At 46.8% G+C, this 17,659-nt stretch overlaps 2 protein-coding genes across 2 annotated transcripts in view; both read left to right on the top strand.

Annotated features, from left to right (window-relative positions):
- IRF3 (interferon regulatory factor 3) overlaps nucleotides 1–17,659 on the top strand; it is a 336,177-nt gene that overhangs the window by 43,947 nt on the left and 274,571 nt on the right. The gene's annotated exons all lie outside the window — the stretch shown is intronic.
- RRAS (RAS related) lies at nucleotides 6,981–16,472 on the top strand. Its single transcript, XM_053362533.1, has 6 exons — nucleotides 6,981–7,296; nucleotides 9,539–9,626; nucleotides 11,156–11,258; nucleotides 12,241–12,349; nucleotides 14,088–14,206; nucleotides 15,584–16,472. Exons 1-6 carry the CDS (start codon nucleotides 7,192–7,194, stop codon nucleotides 15,669–15,671), a joined length of 612 nt encoding a protein of 203 aa, XP_053218508.1. The 5' UTR covers nucleotides 6,981–7,191; the 3' UTR covers nucleotides 15,672–16,472.

Below are 17,659 nucleotides of genomic sequence, written 5' to 3'. Positions count from 1 at the left end.
AAACCTTGATTGGCACATATGCAGGATTCCATTGGGTTCAGTACAATAAAATCACTCATCAAAACCTGCAAATAACACTAAAGTTAATGTTATATGACGAATCCTCATTGCATGTTGTAGAAACCTGATTTCCTGACCCTTAGTCATCTTCGTCACCCGCCTCTGTACGCGTTCCAGCTTGTCAATATCCTTTTAAAATTATGGTGCTCAGAAGTAGTCCTGTCGAGTGTATTCTTCTCTAGATCATTTGTGGGCAATGCTTGACATGGTTCTGGCGGTTGTTTAATTTACCAACCACATTTGTATGGCCTCCTATCAATGCACATTCTCGGGGAGATTCACAACAAAGAATAAAAATACAATCCTAAAATACAATACAGTGGTACCTCGGGTTACAGACACTTCAGATTACAGACGCTTCAGGTTACAGATTCCGCTAACCTAGAAATAGTACCTCGGGTTAAGAACTTTGCTTCAGAATGAGAACAGAAATCACGCAACGGCGGCGGCGGGAGGCCCCATTAGCTAAAGTGGGGCTTCAGGTTAGGAAGAGTTTCAGGTTAAGAACAGACCTCCGGAAAGAATTAAGTACTAAACCCGAGGTACTACTGTACAAAGATTAAAATGCAGCTTTAAAAACAAAACAAAAAACCCTTTAATTTCTCACAGGAAAAAGAAAAGAAAAGAAAAGAAAAGAAAAGAAAAGAAGCCAGTTAGCAGCTCGGATTATCAAAGTGATACTTAATTTCAGACCTTGAAAGCTTTCTTTAAATAATGCAGGATGTAGAAAGGCCTGGATGAATAAAATGGTAAAGCTGGTAGCAAAAAAAAGGCTATGGAGGAGTCATTAGGCAACCCACAGTAGAAAGGCTTATTCTACTGCCAGGATGCCACAACTGAGAAGGCTCTCAGCTTCAGATGTTGGCAATTCTTGGCTTTTCTAGAATTAAACATGTCTTCTGTTTCTGGCTGCCGCAGCTACTGACTTGAGGTTTGTAGCTAGCTGCTTTATAGACACAACAGATGCATACTTTCCAGCTGTCCCTATACATCAACAACAGTCCCTGTTTTATTGTATCATTGATAAAATATTGCTCCACATTCTTCTGCCTTTGGTGGTGATGAAGGGAATGTCCTTTTAAAAAGGTGTTGCCCTGTGTACTAATGAACTCGATTCCTTCCCATTTCAGCACCTCTTCCTACCAAAGTCTGTAAAAGCTACACTTGGATCCCAGCACATGTGCAGATGAATCCATCCACATGGATTCTCAGTGTGCACAGCTTCCTCCCATAACTGCTGGCCTATCTGAATTAGTTGCCCTGCCTTGAAAGCTACTGCAGGAAGGCTGTAGCAAGATAAATTAACAGCAAGCCTTCGGCGCTAGACTTAAAGCAACAGGGTTTTCTGTGTTTGTGCAAAGTGTAACAGCAGTAGCAAGAGAACTTGCTGGGAGTCCGTTTGGGGAAGCTAAGTCAAATCTGGGCCTAATGTCATCCACTTCAATGAAGTCCACTCATAGAACTATGTAGTTGCTGACCACAGTGTCACAGTCAGCCCAAAGCCACACTGCGACACATCCTGCCCGCTGCGATGCCCTTTCTTCCTGTATGGTAAAGAGGACTGACAGTTTTTAATTACTTCTACCTCCTTAAGGCAACTTTTTTAAAAAAAAAATCTGCCTGGTTTTGGGTGCCTTTTTAATCAAATTAAAGTTTGCTTTTTAAAATATTGTTTATTTGTATGCTGCATCTCAAGTATACAGCCTTCCAAAGCAGTTTACAAGAATCTGAGACGATATATACAGTAACTCAAGTACAACAGATTGCAACAGAGGAGCCTTTTTAAACAAAACGTTTTTATACATTTTTGAGTTGTAAGAATTACAACCAACAACCTAGAGTACAGAACATATAATGAGTCGGACGCCACACCATCATACATAATGAATTTAATTTTTTTGCTGCTGTTATTGGATTGCACTTATTGAGCAGAAATATTGTTCTGTGCAGGATTAGTGGGTTAGCTGAAGGAGTGCTTTACTGAAGTGAGAACGTGAGTGACTATACTGCAGTGGTAAAGGTAAAGGGACCCCTGACCATTAGGTCCAGTTGTGGCTGACTCTGGGGTTGCGGCACTTATCTCGCTTTATTGGCCAAGGGAGCCGGTGTACAGCTTCCGGGTAATGTGGCCAGCATGACTAAGCCGCTTCTGGCGAACCAGAGCAGCGCACAGAAACACTGTTTACCTTCCCGCCAGAGTGGTACCTATTTATCTACTTGCACTTTGACATGCTTTTGAACTGCTAGGTTGGCAGGAGCTGGGACCGAGCAATGGGAGCTCACCCCGTCACGGGGATTTGAACTGCTGACCTTTTGATTGGCAAGTCCTAGGCTCTGTGGTTTAACCCACAGCGCCACCCACATTGGTTAGCTGAAGGAGTGCTTTACTGAAGTGAGAACTTGAGTGACTATACTGCAGTGGTGGGTGTAAGGGAAGTGTGATTGTTGAGTGTCGTGCATTTCGATTCACTTTGTGTCATGTGAACGTGTAAGTGAATTATTTTGGTGATTGTGCCATTATATGTAGCTTTTGCTATGTTTATGAGGTTGTTATGTTGCATTTTGATGTTGTACCTTCATGTATGCTGAAGTTCTGTATACGATGTGCTGTTGCGGTTCTTATTTATTTTACTTACGTGCAGTTTTTGAGATACTTACTGCTGTCTAATTATGTAATAATAATAATAATAATACATTTTATTTATATCCCGCCCTCCCCAGCCGAAGCCGGGCTCAGGGCGGCTAACAACAATAATACAGTACAACAGTACAACACAACACTCTAAAATCATTCATTATAAAATTAATTCAAATCAAACCAATGGCAACCATTGGGCCAGAGCTCTGCGAAGGTTGCCGAAGGAGGGAGTCAGGCTGTGCCCTGGCCAAAGGCCTGGTGGAACAGCTCTGTCTTGCAGGCCCTGCGGAAAGATGTCAAGTCCCGCAGGGCATGTGAAATTATTATTATTTAATAATATCGTTAAGAATTATCACTCGTTTCATTTTGAATGTGGAATTTGTATTGTATTTTTCATCTCATTCATTTATTTTTAAAAAATTATAAACCACTTTGTAGCCTGAGCACTGAAGCAGTATACAATAAATAAAGCAGATGTGTTACTATGGCTGTTACATCAAGCAGGAAACATTGTAAACAGAATGCATATGGGCTGAGAGATTAACTGTAGCCCTAAAGCAATCTGGTAATGCAGCCTATAATGTGGTGCTTTTAAAAATAAAATAATAAGTATTGGATTCCTTTTCTTTTAAGATAAATTTCTTTTCTTTTCTAAAAGAAATCAATAAAACCAGAACCTTAGGGGGATGATTGGGAAAAGGAGGAATTCAGTATATCTGTAGAATCTTCTTTCTTTTTCATGTGTTGTATGCTGAAAATCAATAAAATTTGTTATAAAAATAATAAACCCAAATGAGCAAGTAATATCCTATAAATGACTAGGTCACACTCTTAAACCAAATTATCTTCAGTAGTGCTTACACATCAGTTCCTAAACTTCACGATGCTAGGCACCTGTCTTAAGTTTTGCTGCAATGAAGTGGCATAAGATGATAAATAAATAGACCTTTTGGCCCTGGTCTTACCAAAAGGTAACCTCAGTGCAGATTTCCCTACCCAACTCCCAGAGTTTCATTCATCTCATTTTGGTCAAAGTGAATTAATGTGTCACTGTCAACTCCTCCTCCCAGTCTCACACTTCCCTAAGTACCGTCAAGTTTTCTGCTTTCATTCTGCACAATGGTCCTTGGTTGATCATCTCCATTAAAAGCATGGATGAGCAACCTTTTGCCTGTTAGTTAATATGAGATGTGCATGGGGCCTGGTGGAGGTTGGGGGGCAGAGTGCTAAACAGTGCCCTCTTTTCAGACTTATCCCTTTTTCTCTCCCTCTCTCTTTATCCAGTGGGATGTAGGAAGAGGCACAGGTGTCTCTTCTTAGAGGTCTGAACCAACAGCCTGGTGAGGGCCATATGAAATTAACCCGAGGGCCACATACTGGCTATGGATAACACACTCCTGACCTGAAGATTACCAAGAGCTATTGTAGCCTATCAAGCCTCTTAAAAGGTAAAGGTACCCTTGACCGTTAGGTCCAGTCGCGGACGACTCTGGGGTTGTGCGCTCATCTCGTTCTATAGGCTGAGGGAGCTGGCATTTCTATAGGCTGAGGGAGCTGGCATTTGTCCGCAGACAGCTTCCGGGTCATGTGGCCAGCACAACTAAGCCGCTTCTGGCGAAACCAGAGCAGCACACAGAAATGCCGTTTACCTTCCCGCCGGAGCGGTATCTATTTATCAAGCCTCTTAGATCCTGCTTAAATCTTGGGTAGTCCTGATCCAAAGGAGTCGGCCACTTGTTTGTAGCCAGAGCTATGGGGCAAGGGCTAACCAGGCTTTTTGCCCTGAATGAAGCCTCCCGAGGGGCGCCATTGAGGCTCCCAGCCTGTGTGTGTATGCAAATGTGCATAGGGTGTGTGTCAAACTGTGCCTTTGACCAGGGTGAAATAAAGCCATTTTGCTCCCGCTGTAGCACATGGTGAGAGTGCAGAGTTTTCCTACAACGTCCTGAACGCTTGATATTTGGCTCTGTAAACCTTAATTCACCAACCTGGTGCCCTCCAGGTACTTTGGACATGCGCTGGCTGGGTTGATGGGAGTTGTAGTACAAAACATCTGCAGGGAGCCAGGTTTATTATATATCTATAGAAGTATTTCTAAATCACAAAAGATAACAAAGTTGTCTGTAACATTAAAACCGCTTTGATACAGTTGTCCAAGGATGGTGCAAACCATGTGCACTCCAATTATACCTTGGTAAAGGTAAAGGTAAAGGGACCCCTGACCATTAGGTCCAGTCGTGGCCGACTCTGGGGTTGCGGCGCTCATCTCGCTTTATTGGCCGAGGGAGCCGGCGTACAGCTTCCGGGTCATGTGGCCAGCATGACTAAGCCGCTTCTGGCGAACCAGAGCAGCGCACGGAAACGACGCCGTTTACCTTCCCACTGGAGCGGTACCTATTTATCTACTTGCACTTTGACGTGCTTTCGAACTGCTAGGTTGGCAGGAGCAGGGGCCGAGTTGCGGGGATTCGAACCACCAACCTTCTGATCAGCAAGCCCTAGGCTCTGTGGTTTAACCCACAGTGCCACCCGCGTCCCTATACCTTGGTACTGTACTGCTGTATTTCGGATTTCCCACCCCTCTTCAATAATAGACAAACACTAAACAGTATGGGGGGGAAAACTTATTCTGGGTCTCAGAAAAGCGGCCCTTTGTTTTGCACAAACATTTCTAAAATAGATCTGTGCTTCCCTGAGTACCAGCCCAGGCTCAGTGCAACTCTTGCTGCTGTTTCCCAGATGAACGCAGCTGTTTCCACATCTGCAGAATCTGAGCCCAGCCTGTGCGCTAGAACAAGGTGCCAAGTTGAAAAGCCTGCGCATTCCGCCGATCCCCGAGCTCTCTCCTCTTCGGTGCATGGCAAGGAGGGTCCTGTGCAGGCAGCTGGCGGGTGGAGGGAGGGAGGGAGGCAACAAGCAGCGGGTGGTGCCTCGACTTCCTTCGCACAACACATGAAAGGAATGTGGTGGTGAGCTCATGGCTCCTCGCCCCGCGCGCCACGCCCCGCGCCGGGTCCTAGCGCCCTGCGCTCAGTCCAACGAGGAGAGAAGAGCGCTTGGGACCCAGGCTTAAAGCTGGCCAATTTCCTGCACTTCCAAAGGACCCATAAATCCTGACTCCCGAGTCATAGGGGCCGAGGTCCATTCGCCACCCCACCCCATAAATTATTTGAGCACCCCGCAGTTGATAGGCATTCCCAGTGCTTTTTTCTGGGGGGACGCATACCCCTAAACATTTTGTGAATCTTTGCACTTTTCCCCCCTTCAATTTTTTTTACTGATTTTCCAAAAAAATAAATAAACAAACATAAATCTTAACCGTATTTAAACCAATCTTAGTGACATTGTTAAGTGACTTCCACAAATCCCCTTAGTTGAATTTCAGTGTAGATCATTTTAACAGTTTTCCAAAACCAATTTTCTCGTGAACCTTTGTACTTTTGTCCATTTACTGTATTTATTTCCCCTGATTTTAACTATAAAATGGTGATTTTCTTGAGTCAAAATGAGAGTACCGCTAAACATTTTTTTTAGGGGGGGAGCACTGGGTATTGCCACTCAAATGGTGTGTATGCGCGCTGCGTGTTATAAGGTTTGGGGCACCCCTAAGCCCACCCCGCCACAAACTATTCTAAACAGCTATGGCTGCAACCGATCCTATGTGCGCCACCTTGGGAATAAAGTCTCACGGACTAATCTCCGATGTTGTGATGCACCTCGAATCACCATCATCATCAACACCCAAAGGATCACCATCCACTTCCCGCCTCCCACCGCCGGAGCGCCAAAAAGGACCCAGGAGTCCGGCCATACCCTTCCAACACCAAACCTCTCCGCCACCACCCCGCAAAGCAAAATCCCGAGCCGCAGGCGCCGCGCAGGGCGCGCCTAGAAAGTCAGCGCGAGGCCGCCACGTGGGAAGCTGCAGTAGTCAAGTTACTAGTTCCTGTTGCGCACAGTCCCTGCTCTTTCCCCGGAGTGCCGCCACTCCAGGGTCAGTGCGAATCGTTAAACCGCGGGGTTGTAACCGTGTTGTTGTTGTTGTTTTGGCCCGATCTTGCTTTTGCTTTGCGCTTTGGCGGAAAGGGAGCAGCAGCGCTTCCGAAGGCGCGCCGTGCGTCCTGGGGAGAAAAGCGCACGACCGGAGAGAAGCGGCCCTCCTTCTCCTCCTCCCCGCTTGCCGAGCGCCTCCCTCCGCCACTAGCGACGGGGCCCACCACCCCGGGGCGGGGGCGGAGTGTGGGGGCCGGCGGAGTTTGTTCCGGACGTGGGACCCGCCCCGCAGCGGCTCCCGTTGGCCAAATAGGGAAGCGGAGCGGCCGGGAATCGCCGCGCTTCGCTTCTCGGAGCGCCGATTCGTATCGTGCAGGGAGGAGGGCCCACCCCGGATCTCAGCCATCTTTCGAGGGGGGGCAGGGACGGTAGCCGGCGATGGCAGAGGCAGGGCTGGGGGGCTTCTGAGTTCACCGAGCCGATCCCCCACCCCCCTGACCATGATGAATCCCAAGGAAGGCGCGGCGCCGCTGGAGAAATACAAGCTGGTGGTGGTCGGCGGAGGCGGCGTGGGCAAGAGCGCGCTCACCATCCAATTCATCCAGGTAGGGCGAGCCTAAGGCGGCGAGGGCGGGAGAGCGGGGCCGGGGGGGCAGATGGCGACAAAAATATATATTTAAAAACCTCCCCAAACTTTACCATATGTTTCCGCGCCGAAGTTCGCGTTCAGGTGACACAGGGCGGTGGTGAAAGCGAAACCTGAGCCAAGATCCTGTGTTGTTGATGAGGATGAGGTTTTTTTAAAAACTGGGAGGAAGTTTTGCCGCCTTTGCTGGGACGTTTTCCCTCCCCAAGAGAAGCGTTCAGCGCTTGAGCAAGTCCGGACTGCCGACGCTGTGTGCACGTTTACTCGGGAGTAATCCCCGTGGAAGTTCGGTGGGGCTCCCATTAAACGTGCGCAGGAACCCAGTCGCTTGTTTCCCCCTAGCGGCGGAGGCAGGGATTTCTCCTAAGGTGGACCTCTAGATGTTGATAGACTCCAGCTCCCATCATCCCTGACCGTTGGCCACGCTGGCTGGGGCTGGTGGGAGTTGTAGTCCCACAAGTTTCTCAGTCCCTTTTCTAAGCCGATCCCACAAAAAAAAAAAAAAAAAAAGCCAAGATAAGAGGTATTTGATGTTTCCCCATGAACGGGAAGGGCGATTGGGCTCAGTCCTGAGCAGCCTCAAATTCTTCCTCTGGAGAGGCTGAGATTGCGGTCCGCCTGAACCTCCCCTATTGGGAACCAGGTGATAGGGGGGCAGGTAAGCCCCATCCCGCTTAATTGATCAAAAAACACGGCACATGCACGCTGTTTGAATGGCAATGCCGATCAACTTTGGGGGGCCCTCAAATATTTTATTGGGGGGGCAAAGGGACCTTGGCCCCCAGGAGGTTGGGGAAGGGGAGTTATCCCTGGCATGGAATGGAAAGGTCCAAATCAAGTGGAGAAAAAAGGGAGGTACCCAGGACTGGGACCATCAGCATCACACTGTGCTTGTGAGCTTTCTAGAGGCAGCTGGCTCCTGTTGTAAACAAGGGCTGGGCTGGATGGCATTTCCAGCTAAAGGATCTTGCATGCGAGGGCTGGAAAGGGATCTCTGCTCAGACCCTGGAGAGCCACTGTTCAAGCTGATGTGCCCAGGCTCGATGGACCAGGCAGTTTCAAATGATCAGATGACCTTTGGCTCCGATGCACTAAAGCAAAGCTTGCATTATTTTATAAATTTGGATCTGATCCAGAAAGGCAAACCGTTTTATAAATTTTTTAAGAATGCAGGGAAGGGAAGGACCAGAATCCAAGCTTTGTGTAGCAGACTGCAGAGATCCTTGCAAATAAAGCCACAGACGTTATTAGCATGCTTCTGTTTCATTTTAGTGGTCTGCTAAGAGAGTAAGAGACGCAGGTGGCGCCATGGGTTAAACCACAGAGCCTAGGACTTGCCGATCAGAAGGCCGGCGGTTCGAATCCCCACGATGGGGTGAGCTCCCGGTGCTCGGTCCCTGCTCCTGCCAACCTAGCAGTTCAAAAGCACGTCAAAGTGCAAGTAGATAAATAGGTAGCACACCCGCTGGAAAAGTAAACGGTGTTTCCATGCACTGCTCTGGTTCACCAGAAGCGGTTTAGTCATGCTGGCCACATGACCCAGAAGCTGTATGCTGGCTCCCTCGGCCAATAAAGCGAGATGAGCGCTGCAACCCCAGAGTCGGTCATGAGTGGACCTAATGGTCAGGGGTCCCTTTACCCTGGGTAACTCATAAAGTTAGAAGGGATCACAAGAGACATCTAGTCCAACCCCCTACAATGCAGGAATCTTTCACCCAACATGGGGCTTGAAACCACAACCCTAAGTTTAAGAGTCTCATTCTCCATCAGCTGAGCTATCCCATGACGACAATGGAGGAGAGAAGTTCTCCTCCGCAGCCAACATGGGGAAGAAAACCAGGCTACTAACTTCCTAGCAGGATAGTTAAAAAAACGGCCTTTCACCAGATCCATCCCTCCAGCACCCTGCTTTATCTGCTTGCTGGCCAGGGAGTAACAGAAAGCAATCTCATTCTCCTTAGCCAGCCCATTCACTCGTCTGCATGGAATTCCTAGTCGCCTTTGGTGACCAAATTACTGATCTGATGTCAAAGAGACCTGAAGGAACTCTTGTACTGGAAAACTATGGTTCTCATGGGGAACACAGGATCAATACTGGGGGTAGGGTGTCCTGTTTTTGCTCTTATGGAGTAGCAAGGGTCTTCAAGTTTAGTTCTTTCTGTCATCCTTAACATCCTTCCTTTCTTCCTCCCCCCCCCCAGTCATATTTTGTCTCGGACTATGACCCCACAATTGAGGACTCGTACACAAAAATCTGCAACATTGATGGCACCTCCACACGGCTGGATAGTGAGTATTACTGGGCTGGGGTCCTATTCAGGTGATGTGGAGGCTGCATGCAAATGTTTTGAGGGAGACAGAAGCTTGGGAGAACATGATCCTTGCATTCTGCAATGGGCAGCATCCTTCCTTAGCTTAAAAAGGGATGGAGGAATGTCGAGTGTATCATGACCACAGCTTTGTGGGACAGGGCTTTGTTATGCTTTCCCCATCACCAGTGTCCTCCCATCAGTGGTCAAATGAGTGGGGACGACGACATTCAGTTTGTGTGACAAACGGCTCCATGAGAAGCAAATTGAGGAAGGGAAATTAGACAGAAGGTATTGGGAGAGGAGAATCACCCAACGACAAAGGAATGATCAGGAACAATATGATGGGAAGTGCCATATTGAGAGAGCTCAGACAGGTATAATGTCCCAAGTGCTTTATAGCAACAAACTCGCAAGAAAGCTGTCCTTTCCTGATGACATCATCTGATTGGACAGAAGGGTAGCCCATGCTACTACATGGAGGGTTAAAGATCTGGAAGCACTTCTTGGGTGTGGGGGAACCATAAAGGAATTTGGAACAAATGTTTTTTCTCAAAGGTGAATAGGAGGTACATGTTTAGTAGGGGTGTGTGTCAATATCAGAAGGACATAGGAATGAATGAATGAATCTTTATTTGCATCAGCCACCGGCCATAGCAACAAAACAACAATACAATCTACAAAGAATAAAGATAAAGATGTCATAATGGTTATGGCCTGGTCTGCAAATGTAGTGTAATGAAGTGATAAGAGTGGAGTGTACCACTTTGAACTCCAGGTGAATGTTCCAGTTCTGCACTTAAAACCACACTGACAATGACCCTAAACCAGGGGTCAGCAAACTTTTTCATCAGGGGGCCGGTCCACTGTTCCTCAGACCTTGTGGGGGACCAGATTATATTTTTTGGGGGGGAATGAACGAATGCCCATGCCCCACAAATAACCCAGAGATGCATTTTAAATAAAAGCACACTTTCTACTCATGTAAAAGCACATTGATTCCTGGACTGTCCGTGGGCCGGATTTAGAAGGCAATTGGGCCAGATCCGGCCCCCGGGCCTTAGTTTGCCTACCCATGCCCTAAACTCTGTAAATAGCAAATTAGCCCCACAAACTAGCAGTTTCTCCCTCAGCTGATGGAAGGAGTGGTGCTAGTTGCCTCTTACTTGCAGGTAATATTTTGTTTGTCTGTTTTAATGTGGGAGAGCACATGAATGTAGTGCAGGGATAGCCAACATTGTGCCTTCCAAATGTTTGTTGGACAACAGATCCCATCACCTTTGGCCATTGGCCCTCCTGGCTGGGGCTGATGGGAATTGGAGTCCATCATATTTACCTGCCCCACACCTGGCATCATCTAGGGTAGGTGAGCATGACTAGGCCAAGGCATCATAGCAGACCAAATGGGGAAGCTTGGTGGAACCAATCAGTCCCCGAAGGCCGTCTCTTGTTTCACTCCCATCAAATTTGGAATAATTTAGATCTAAACTACTTCTCTTATGCTTTCAGTTCTGGACACAGCTGGCCAGGAGGAGTTTGGGGCCATGAGAGAGCAGTATATGCGTACTGGGGAAGGTTTCCTCCTCGTCTATGCCATCAATGATCGTGGCAGGTAAGACCCAAGCCATGGTTAAATTAGAAGGTCCTGTCCTCTCAGTCCAGTGGTCAAAGGATGGGGAGGAAAGAGCTTTCTATGGGTTCTGAGTTGAGTTGGTGTGTTTTCTTCTGGTGCTTTTCTGAGGGGGTGTTTAATTTGTAGTTGGTTTAGAATGGTTGGCGCTTCGCTAGGACAGCAAGTTTTGATAATGCCAGGTACAACAAAACACCTCACCGTGCCTAATTAAACACCTACATTTACTTAAATGAAGTAACTGTTGCCAGAATGCTCAACAGGACTCTTATTTGTATATTTAAAACATGATATCCTGCATTTCACCACGTAGATCTCAAAAGCTGCTTACAGCAATAAAATACACAATATATGAAATTTAATTACAGTTAGGTAGCCGTGTTGGACAGCCGTAGTTGAAACAAAATGAAAAAATTCCTTCCAGTAGCACCTTAGAGACCAACTAAGTTAGTTATTGGTATGAGCTTTCTGAAGAAGTGTGCATGCACACAAAAGCTCATACCAATAACTAACTTAGTTGTTCTTTAAGGTGCTACTGGAAGGAATTTTTTTATTTTATGAAATTTAAAAACATTAATAAAACCTCAATTAATTATGAGGTTATAACATGCACATTTAATCATTTTTAAAAGATGCAAAGATCTAGTTTTGAAATAAAACAGTTTTGCCAGTTAATAGCTTACGTTGCACACGTTCTCTGCAGAATATTCTATATTGTTTATCCTCACAACATCAAAACAGACTGTTCTAATTTCCATTTTACAGCTGAGGAAACTGAGACTGAGAGTAACCTAGTCTGTCCAGTAAGCTTACAGTTAAGAAAGGATTTGGCCCTGGGTTAGCCACACCTGATGTTTCCAGTTCCCCTAACCTTAGTAGTTTTAAACCAAACTTAGAACAGTGTCCTTTCTAAGGAGCGTCTTATTGAAAAGTCTCACCTGTCTTCTTTGCTTCTCTGCCACAGTTTCAATGAGATCCACAAGTTTCACACTCAGATACTTCGAGTGAAAGACCGTGACGACTTTCCTATGATCCTTGTGGGGAATAAGGCTGACCTTGACCTTTATCGGCAGGTGAGCCTTCCATAGCGTTCAAACACTTATCGTGATATCAGTCTCTGCGGTGGTGGGACTCTGCGGTGGTACATGAGTCGATAATGTTTTGAATCCTCTCTCTGCAGTCTCAATTTGGGAAACCCATACAGACCTGGGTGAGAATTAAGATAAATGTGTAATGCCTTGCTCTAGGGAGGTATGGCAAGGCATGAGCTTGAGAGACAAGGCCTTCTTTGTGGTGGTGCCACAACTCCTGAATGCTTTCCCAATTTTATTTCATCAGGCTCCCTCTGTGTTTTGTCAGAGATGTGATGCACTTCTATTTTGATGGGGGATTTTGTGTGTGTTTCACACCCAGTTTTATCGTTGCTGGTTGTAATGGATAATAGGGAGAAGGAACCGTCAGCCCTCCATATGTTGTTGGACTGTAACTCCCATCATCCCTAGCTATTGGCCATGCTGGCAGGGGCTGATGGGAACTGGAGTCCAATAACATGTGGAAGGCCACAGGTTAAGCCATCTTTGATTTAACATCTTTTGCTGCTGCTACATTTGTTTTTGCTCTGCTGCAAGTTCTGACTACATGATGCTAAGCCAAAACATGGCTTAGGATGAATGTGCAGGTGGGTGAACATCTACAGGGAAATTATGACCACTTTCTTCCTCCAGCACTCATTCTGCTGTTGCCCTGAGCTAAGCCGTGATTTGCCTTAGTAGGTCATCCAAATCTGGGCAACTAATAAATATAATACAGTGGTACCTCAGGTTACAGACGCTTCAGGTTACAGATACTTCAGGTTACAGACTCTGCTAACCCAGAAATAGTACCTTGGGTTAAGACTTTGCTTCAGGATGAGAACAGAAATCGCGTGGCAGCAACGGGAGGCCCCATTAGCTAAAGTGGTACCTCAGGTTAAGAACAGTTTCAGGTTAAGAACGGACCTCCAGAACAAATTAAGTTCTTAACCCGAGGTACCACTGTAAATGACAATAAATAAAATTGAATAATTGCCATTCCCTGGCTGTTTTATATGGTGCACAGAGAGCACTGTTGCATTTGACCCAGTTGGTCTCCAAAATGAGAGCTTGGCAGCGCGGGTGGCGCTGTGGGTAAAAGCCTCAGCGCCTAGGGCTTGCCGATCGAAAGGTCAGCGGTTCGAATCCCCGTGGCGGGGTGCACTCCCGCTGCTCGGTCCCAGTGCCTGCCAACCTAGCAGTTCGAAAGCACCCCTGGGTGCAAGTAGATAAATAGGGACCGCTTTCTAGCGGGAAGGTAAACGGCGTTTCCGTGTGCGGCTCTGGCTCGCCAGAGCAGCGATGTCACGCTGGCCACGTGACCCGGAAGTGTCTCCGGACAGCGCTGGCCCCCGGCCTCTTGAGTGAGATGGGCGCACAACCCCAGAGTCTGGCAAGACTGGCCCGTACGGGGAGGGGTACCTTTACCTTTACCTGGCTGAGAGAAAATTTATCTTTGTGAGCAGCCATGAGTGGGGAAGATTTGGCTGCCACAAGGCACCCATGCCTTCTTACATGCCCCTTCAGTATCTCCACATTTCCAGTTCCCTTAAAAAATGTGGGACAGGGGTCACAAATTAGCTGGATGTGGGATGCTGTGCAACCAGACATTACAACTACCCAATGCCAGCCGCCATTTTGTTTTTCTCCTTTTGCTCCCTCCCTCCCACCACCACAGCTACACTCTTCTGCCATGTAACGGTATCCATTGCTATTTCTCATCGCTGCTTTTCCTATTCAGGTACCCAAGGAGGAGGCCCTCAGCTTTGCCCGGGAGAATCGGATCCCGTACATGGAAGCCTCTGCCAAAATCCGCCTCAACGTGGATGAATCTTTCTATGAGCTAGTCAGGGCCATCAGGTAAGAGGACAGGTGACTTGGTGGATGTGCTGTGTCTTAACACGACTAAGTCTGTTGCTTTGAGACATTTTTTTTTGCAGGGATGTCAAATACAGTGGTACCTCGGAAGTCGAATGGAATCGGTTCCGGAAGTCCGTTCGACTTCCAAAATGTTCGGAAACCAAGGCACAGCTTCTGATTGGCTGCAGCAAGCTCCTGCAGCCAATCGGAAGCCTTGGAAGCCCCATCGGACGTTTGGGTTCCAAACAATGTTTGCAAACTGGAACACTCCCTTCCAGGTTTGTGGCGTTTGGGAGCCAAAATGTTCAACTCACAAGGTGTTTGGTATCCAAGGTACGACTATATAATGAATAAGTAAATACTGTAATAAAATTGGCTCCCCAAAGCCTGGGGGAAGCAGCTTCCTTTGATAATAACGTCAATATGGAGGCCGTATGTGGCTATTTGTACTGTATTTCATTATTTACTTCAACCTGGTGCCCTCCAGATGTTTCAGATTATTGGGTTGTCTTTGTTTTTATTATGTATCCTGTTTTTATTTTGTAATTTATGTTGTGAACTGTCCTAAGATCTATGGGTATAAATTTAATACATAAATGAAATACTACTACTGCTGATAATAATAATTTAGACTACAGCTTCCATCAGCCCCAGCCAACACAGCTTGATGAAAGTTGAGATATATATATATATATAGCCCTATGCCATTAGCCTAGGGGTAAACAGATTTGAGTCTTGTGGTATCTACTTTTACTAGATCCTCAAGATCCACCAATTAGAGTTTTGCTAAATTTGGCCACCAAGTTCAGGGGTACCCAATACGCTGTTATTTTAGATGTTAAGACTTCAACTCTCATCAACCTTGACCAAAGGCCATGGTGGCTAGGACTGATGGGAATTGTAGTCCAAGAACAACTGGACGGCTGCCTGTGACCTAGTCATAGAGTAAAATTGTGGAGTTGGAAGGGTATGTGAGGGTCATCCATCCCACCCCTGCAATCTCAGAACTTAGGAGAAAAATTAGCATTTTCCTGAAAATCTGAGCAGGTGATAAGAGCTATGCTGCCTTATTTTTGCTATACAGTCATACCTCGGGTTGACGTTGCTTCAGGTTGAGCGTTTTCGGGTTGCGCTCCGTGATGACCCAGAAGTAACGGAATGAGTTACTTCTGGGTTTCGCCGCATGCGCAGACGCTCAAAATGACATCATGCGCAGAAGCGGCAAATGGCGACCTGTGCATGCGCAGATGTGGGTTGTGTTCTGCTCTGGATGCGAACGGGGCTCCGGAATGGATCCCGTTTGCATCCAGAGGTACCACTGTATTCTCTCTCTGCTTCCTGTCCCAATTTTCACCTCTTCCCTCTTTTGATTTGCAGGAGGTTTCATGAGCTGGAATCGCCCCCTGCCCCGGCTGTCAGCCCTAAGAAGAAAGAAAGCAAAGGCTGTCCTTGTTCCCTGCTGTAAACTGCCTTCCCACACCAAGCTACAAAGCCCGGAAAGGGAAGAACAACTGCTCAGGTTCCCTCCTAAGGAGTGGGCGCGGCAGGATTTCTCCCTTATCTCCACCTCCCCACACCTCTCACCCCCCTCACCTATGCAACAAGGGCTGGCAATGTGTATTCTGCAGTTGTGTCCAAATACTACAATACGTTCCTGCAAACAGGAACAGGTCAGGAAGCAGATAAATCATGTACCCACTCAACACCCACTAAATAGGCAGGAAATAGGTTATATACACGATGACTGGGACGAGGTGCGGGAAGAGTACTCAGTGCCTTCCTATCCTGTTCCCCCACCTTTCTCTGTTAAGTCTTCAGAGAAAACTGGCAAGAAGGGGAATCTCCTACACCAGGGGGTAGGAGCAGAGGCGGATTTGGGGCTTTCAGAGATGCCAAAATTTGGTGCTGTGCCCCCTGCCTCAAATCCCAGTGCGGGTGAACCGGTCACGCTTCTCTAAATCTGCCCATAGTAGAAGGCAGAGCAATTTGAGAAATATAGGTTCATGGGTTTAAATCCGGAAAGAATAGGATAGTCTGGTTTTAGGATGGGTGAGAGAGTGGGCAGGAAAACGAGGGGCTCAGACTCTTCAATGTAGCCAGAGCCAGCAAGCTTTTTGCACATACACACTTTTATGTACATGTTCAAAGCCGTATTGTACAAACGCATCTAAAGGGGTGTTATCTATTTTTTAAAAACTCACAGCCATCATTATGCACAGCACATGATTAATAGGAACAGTCAATAAAAATTAAGCAAGGAATTTTATTTTATTTTTTGCAACCCTCCAGCTGCTTTGGACTACAACTCCCAAGAGCCCCAGCCAGAACACATTCTAGCAGGGGCTGATGGGAGTTGTAGTCCAAAACAAAAATAGGTTAGCAGCATCGCATTACAGTAGGGGACCCAAAGAAGCACACTTTTTTTAAAAAAAGATCAAGTTTTGTGGGGTGACCCCCCCCCACAAAAACCGCCTGGGACAGAGGGTTGAATGAACCCCAAGGGCTATCTACCCATTTAAGATCCTCTACCTGCCACCTAAAGAGCAAATGGTCATAATTAAATTAAATCCTGCCCAAATGCAAGGCATCTCCCCCCACAAGCAGTTAAGATCATTCCAGCTTGTTAAACACCAAAGAGTTACCACCTATTCAAGCATCATCATCTTGTGGCACTTTAAATACGAACAGATTTATTATGGCATAAGCCATCCTTGAATAGAGTCCGCGTTGTCAGCTGTAGGAAGTCTTCTCTGTTGGCAATTATATGCAATCTACACACACACACACGGTACAGAGGGGTGGTTTTTTTTGCAAACAGTGGGGCCAAAGGGCCATGAAATGTTAGGGTAGGAAGCTGTGAAATTCTCATGTACCCAGAAGTGGTTTTGAATAAAAGGGAGTCATTCCCAAATCAGTGTGTGTTGCTGTTTGTGGTGGCGGCACAAAATTGGGCAGGTAAGGAAGCAGGCAGCACTGAGTAGGCTATGGAGACATTCAGGCTATAATCCGATACACACTTACCTGAGAAACAAGTTCTCCTTGTGGAACTTTCTTCCAAGTAGACATTCATGGGACTCATTCAGTGTGGTCCCTTGGATATGGTCCATCCACTTTTAAAGGGTGAGCAGGATGCCTCAGGAGTCTCAGGATGTAGCCCATGGAGCAGGAATGGGGAATTGGTGGCCCTCCAAACACGTCGGATCCAGCTCACACCAACCGTGGCAAAAATGGCTAACAGTGAGGTGTGATGGGCGCTTGGGTCAACAGGACTTTAGTGACCAGCATAGGTGCTCAAGGTGATCTATCCATGATTAACCTACAACTGAGGGATGGAGGACTGACAAAAGGTAGTCCTTCACAGGGCACACCACTGAACTATGGCTTTAAGAGAGGATTGGACAAATTCATGGGTGGGCCCTAAAACACCTGTAACTTAAAACTTAATGGAAAGAC

This window comes from Podarcis raffonei, chromosome 13, assembly GCF_027172205.1.
Source record: "Podarcis raffonei isolate rPodRaf1 chromosome 13, rPodRaf1.pri, whole genome shotgun sequence".
Taxonomy (NCBI): domain Eukaryota; kingdom Metazoa; phylum Chordata; class Lepidosauria; order Squamata; family Lacertidae; genus Podarcis; species Podarcis raffonei.
This window is presented reverse-complemented; position numbering and strand designations above follow the sequence as displayed.

Bases quoted from the DNA above. Each gene is read 5' to 3' on its own strand.
- RRAS (XM_053362533.1), top strand. From the start codon at position 7,192: ATGATGAATCCCAAGGAAGGCGCGGCGCCGCTGGAGAAATACAAGCTG. The intron at 12,350-14,087 runs GTGAGCCTTCCA...TTTCCTATTCAG, and splicing joins ACCTTGACCTTTATCGGCAG to GTACCCAAGGAGGAGGCCCT. The intron at 14,207-15,583 runs GTAAGAGGACAG...TTTGATTTGCAG, and splicing joins GAGCTAGTCAGGGCCATCAG to GAGGTTTCATGAGCTGGAAT.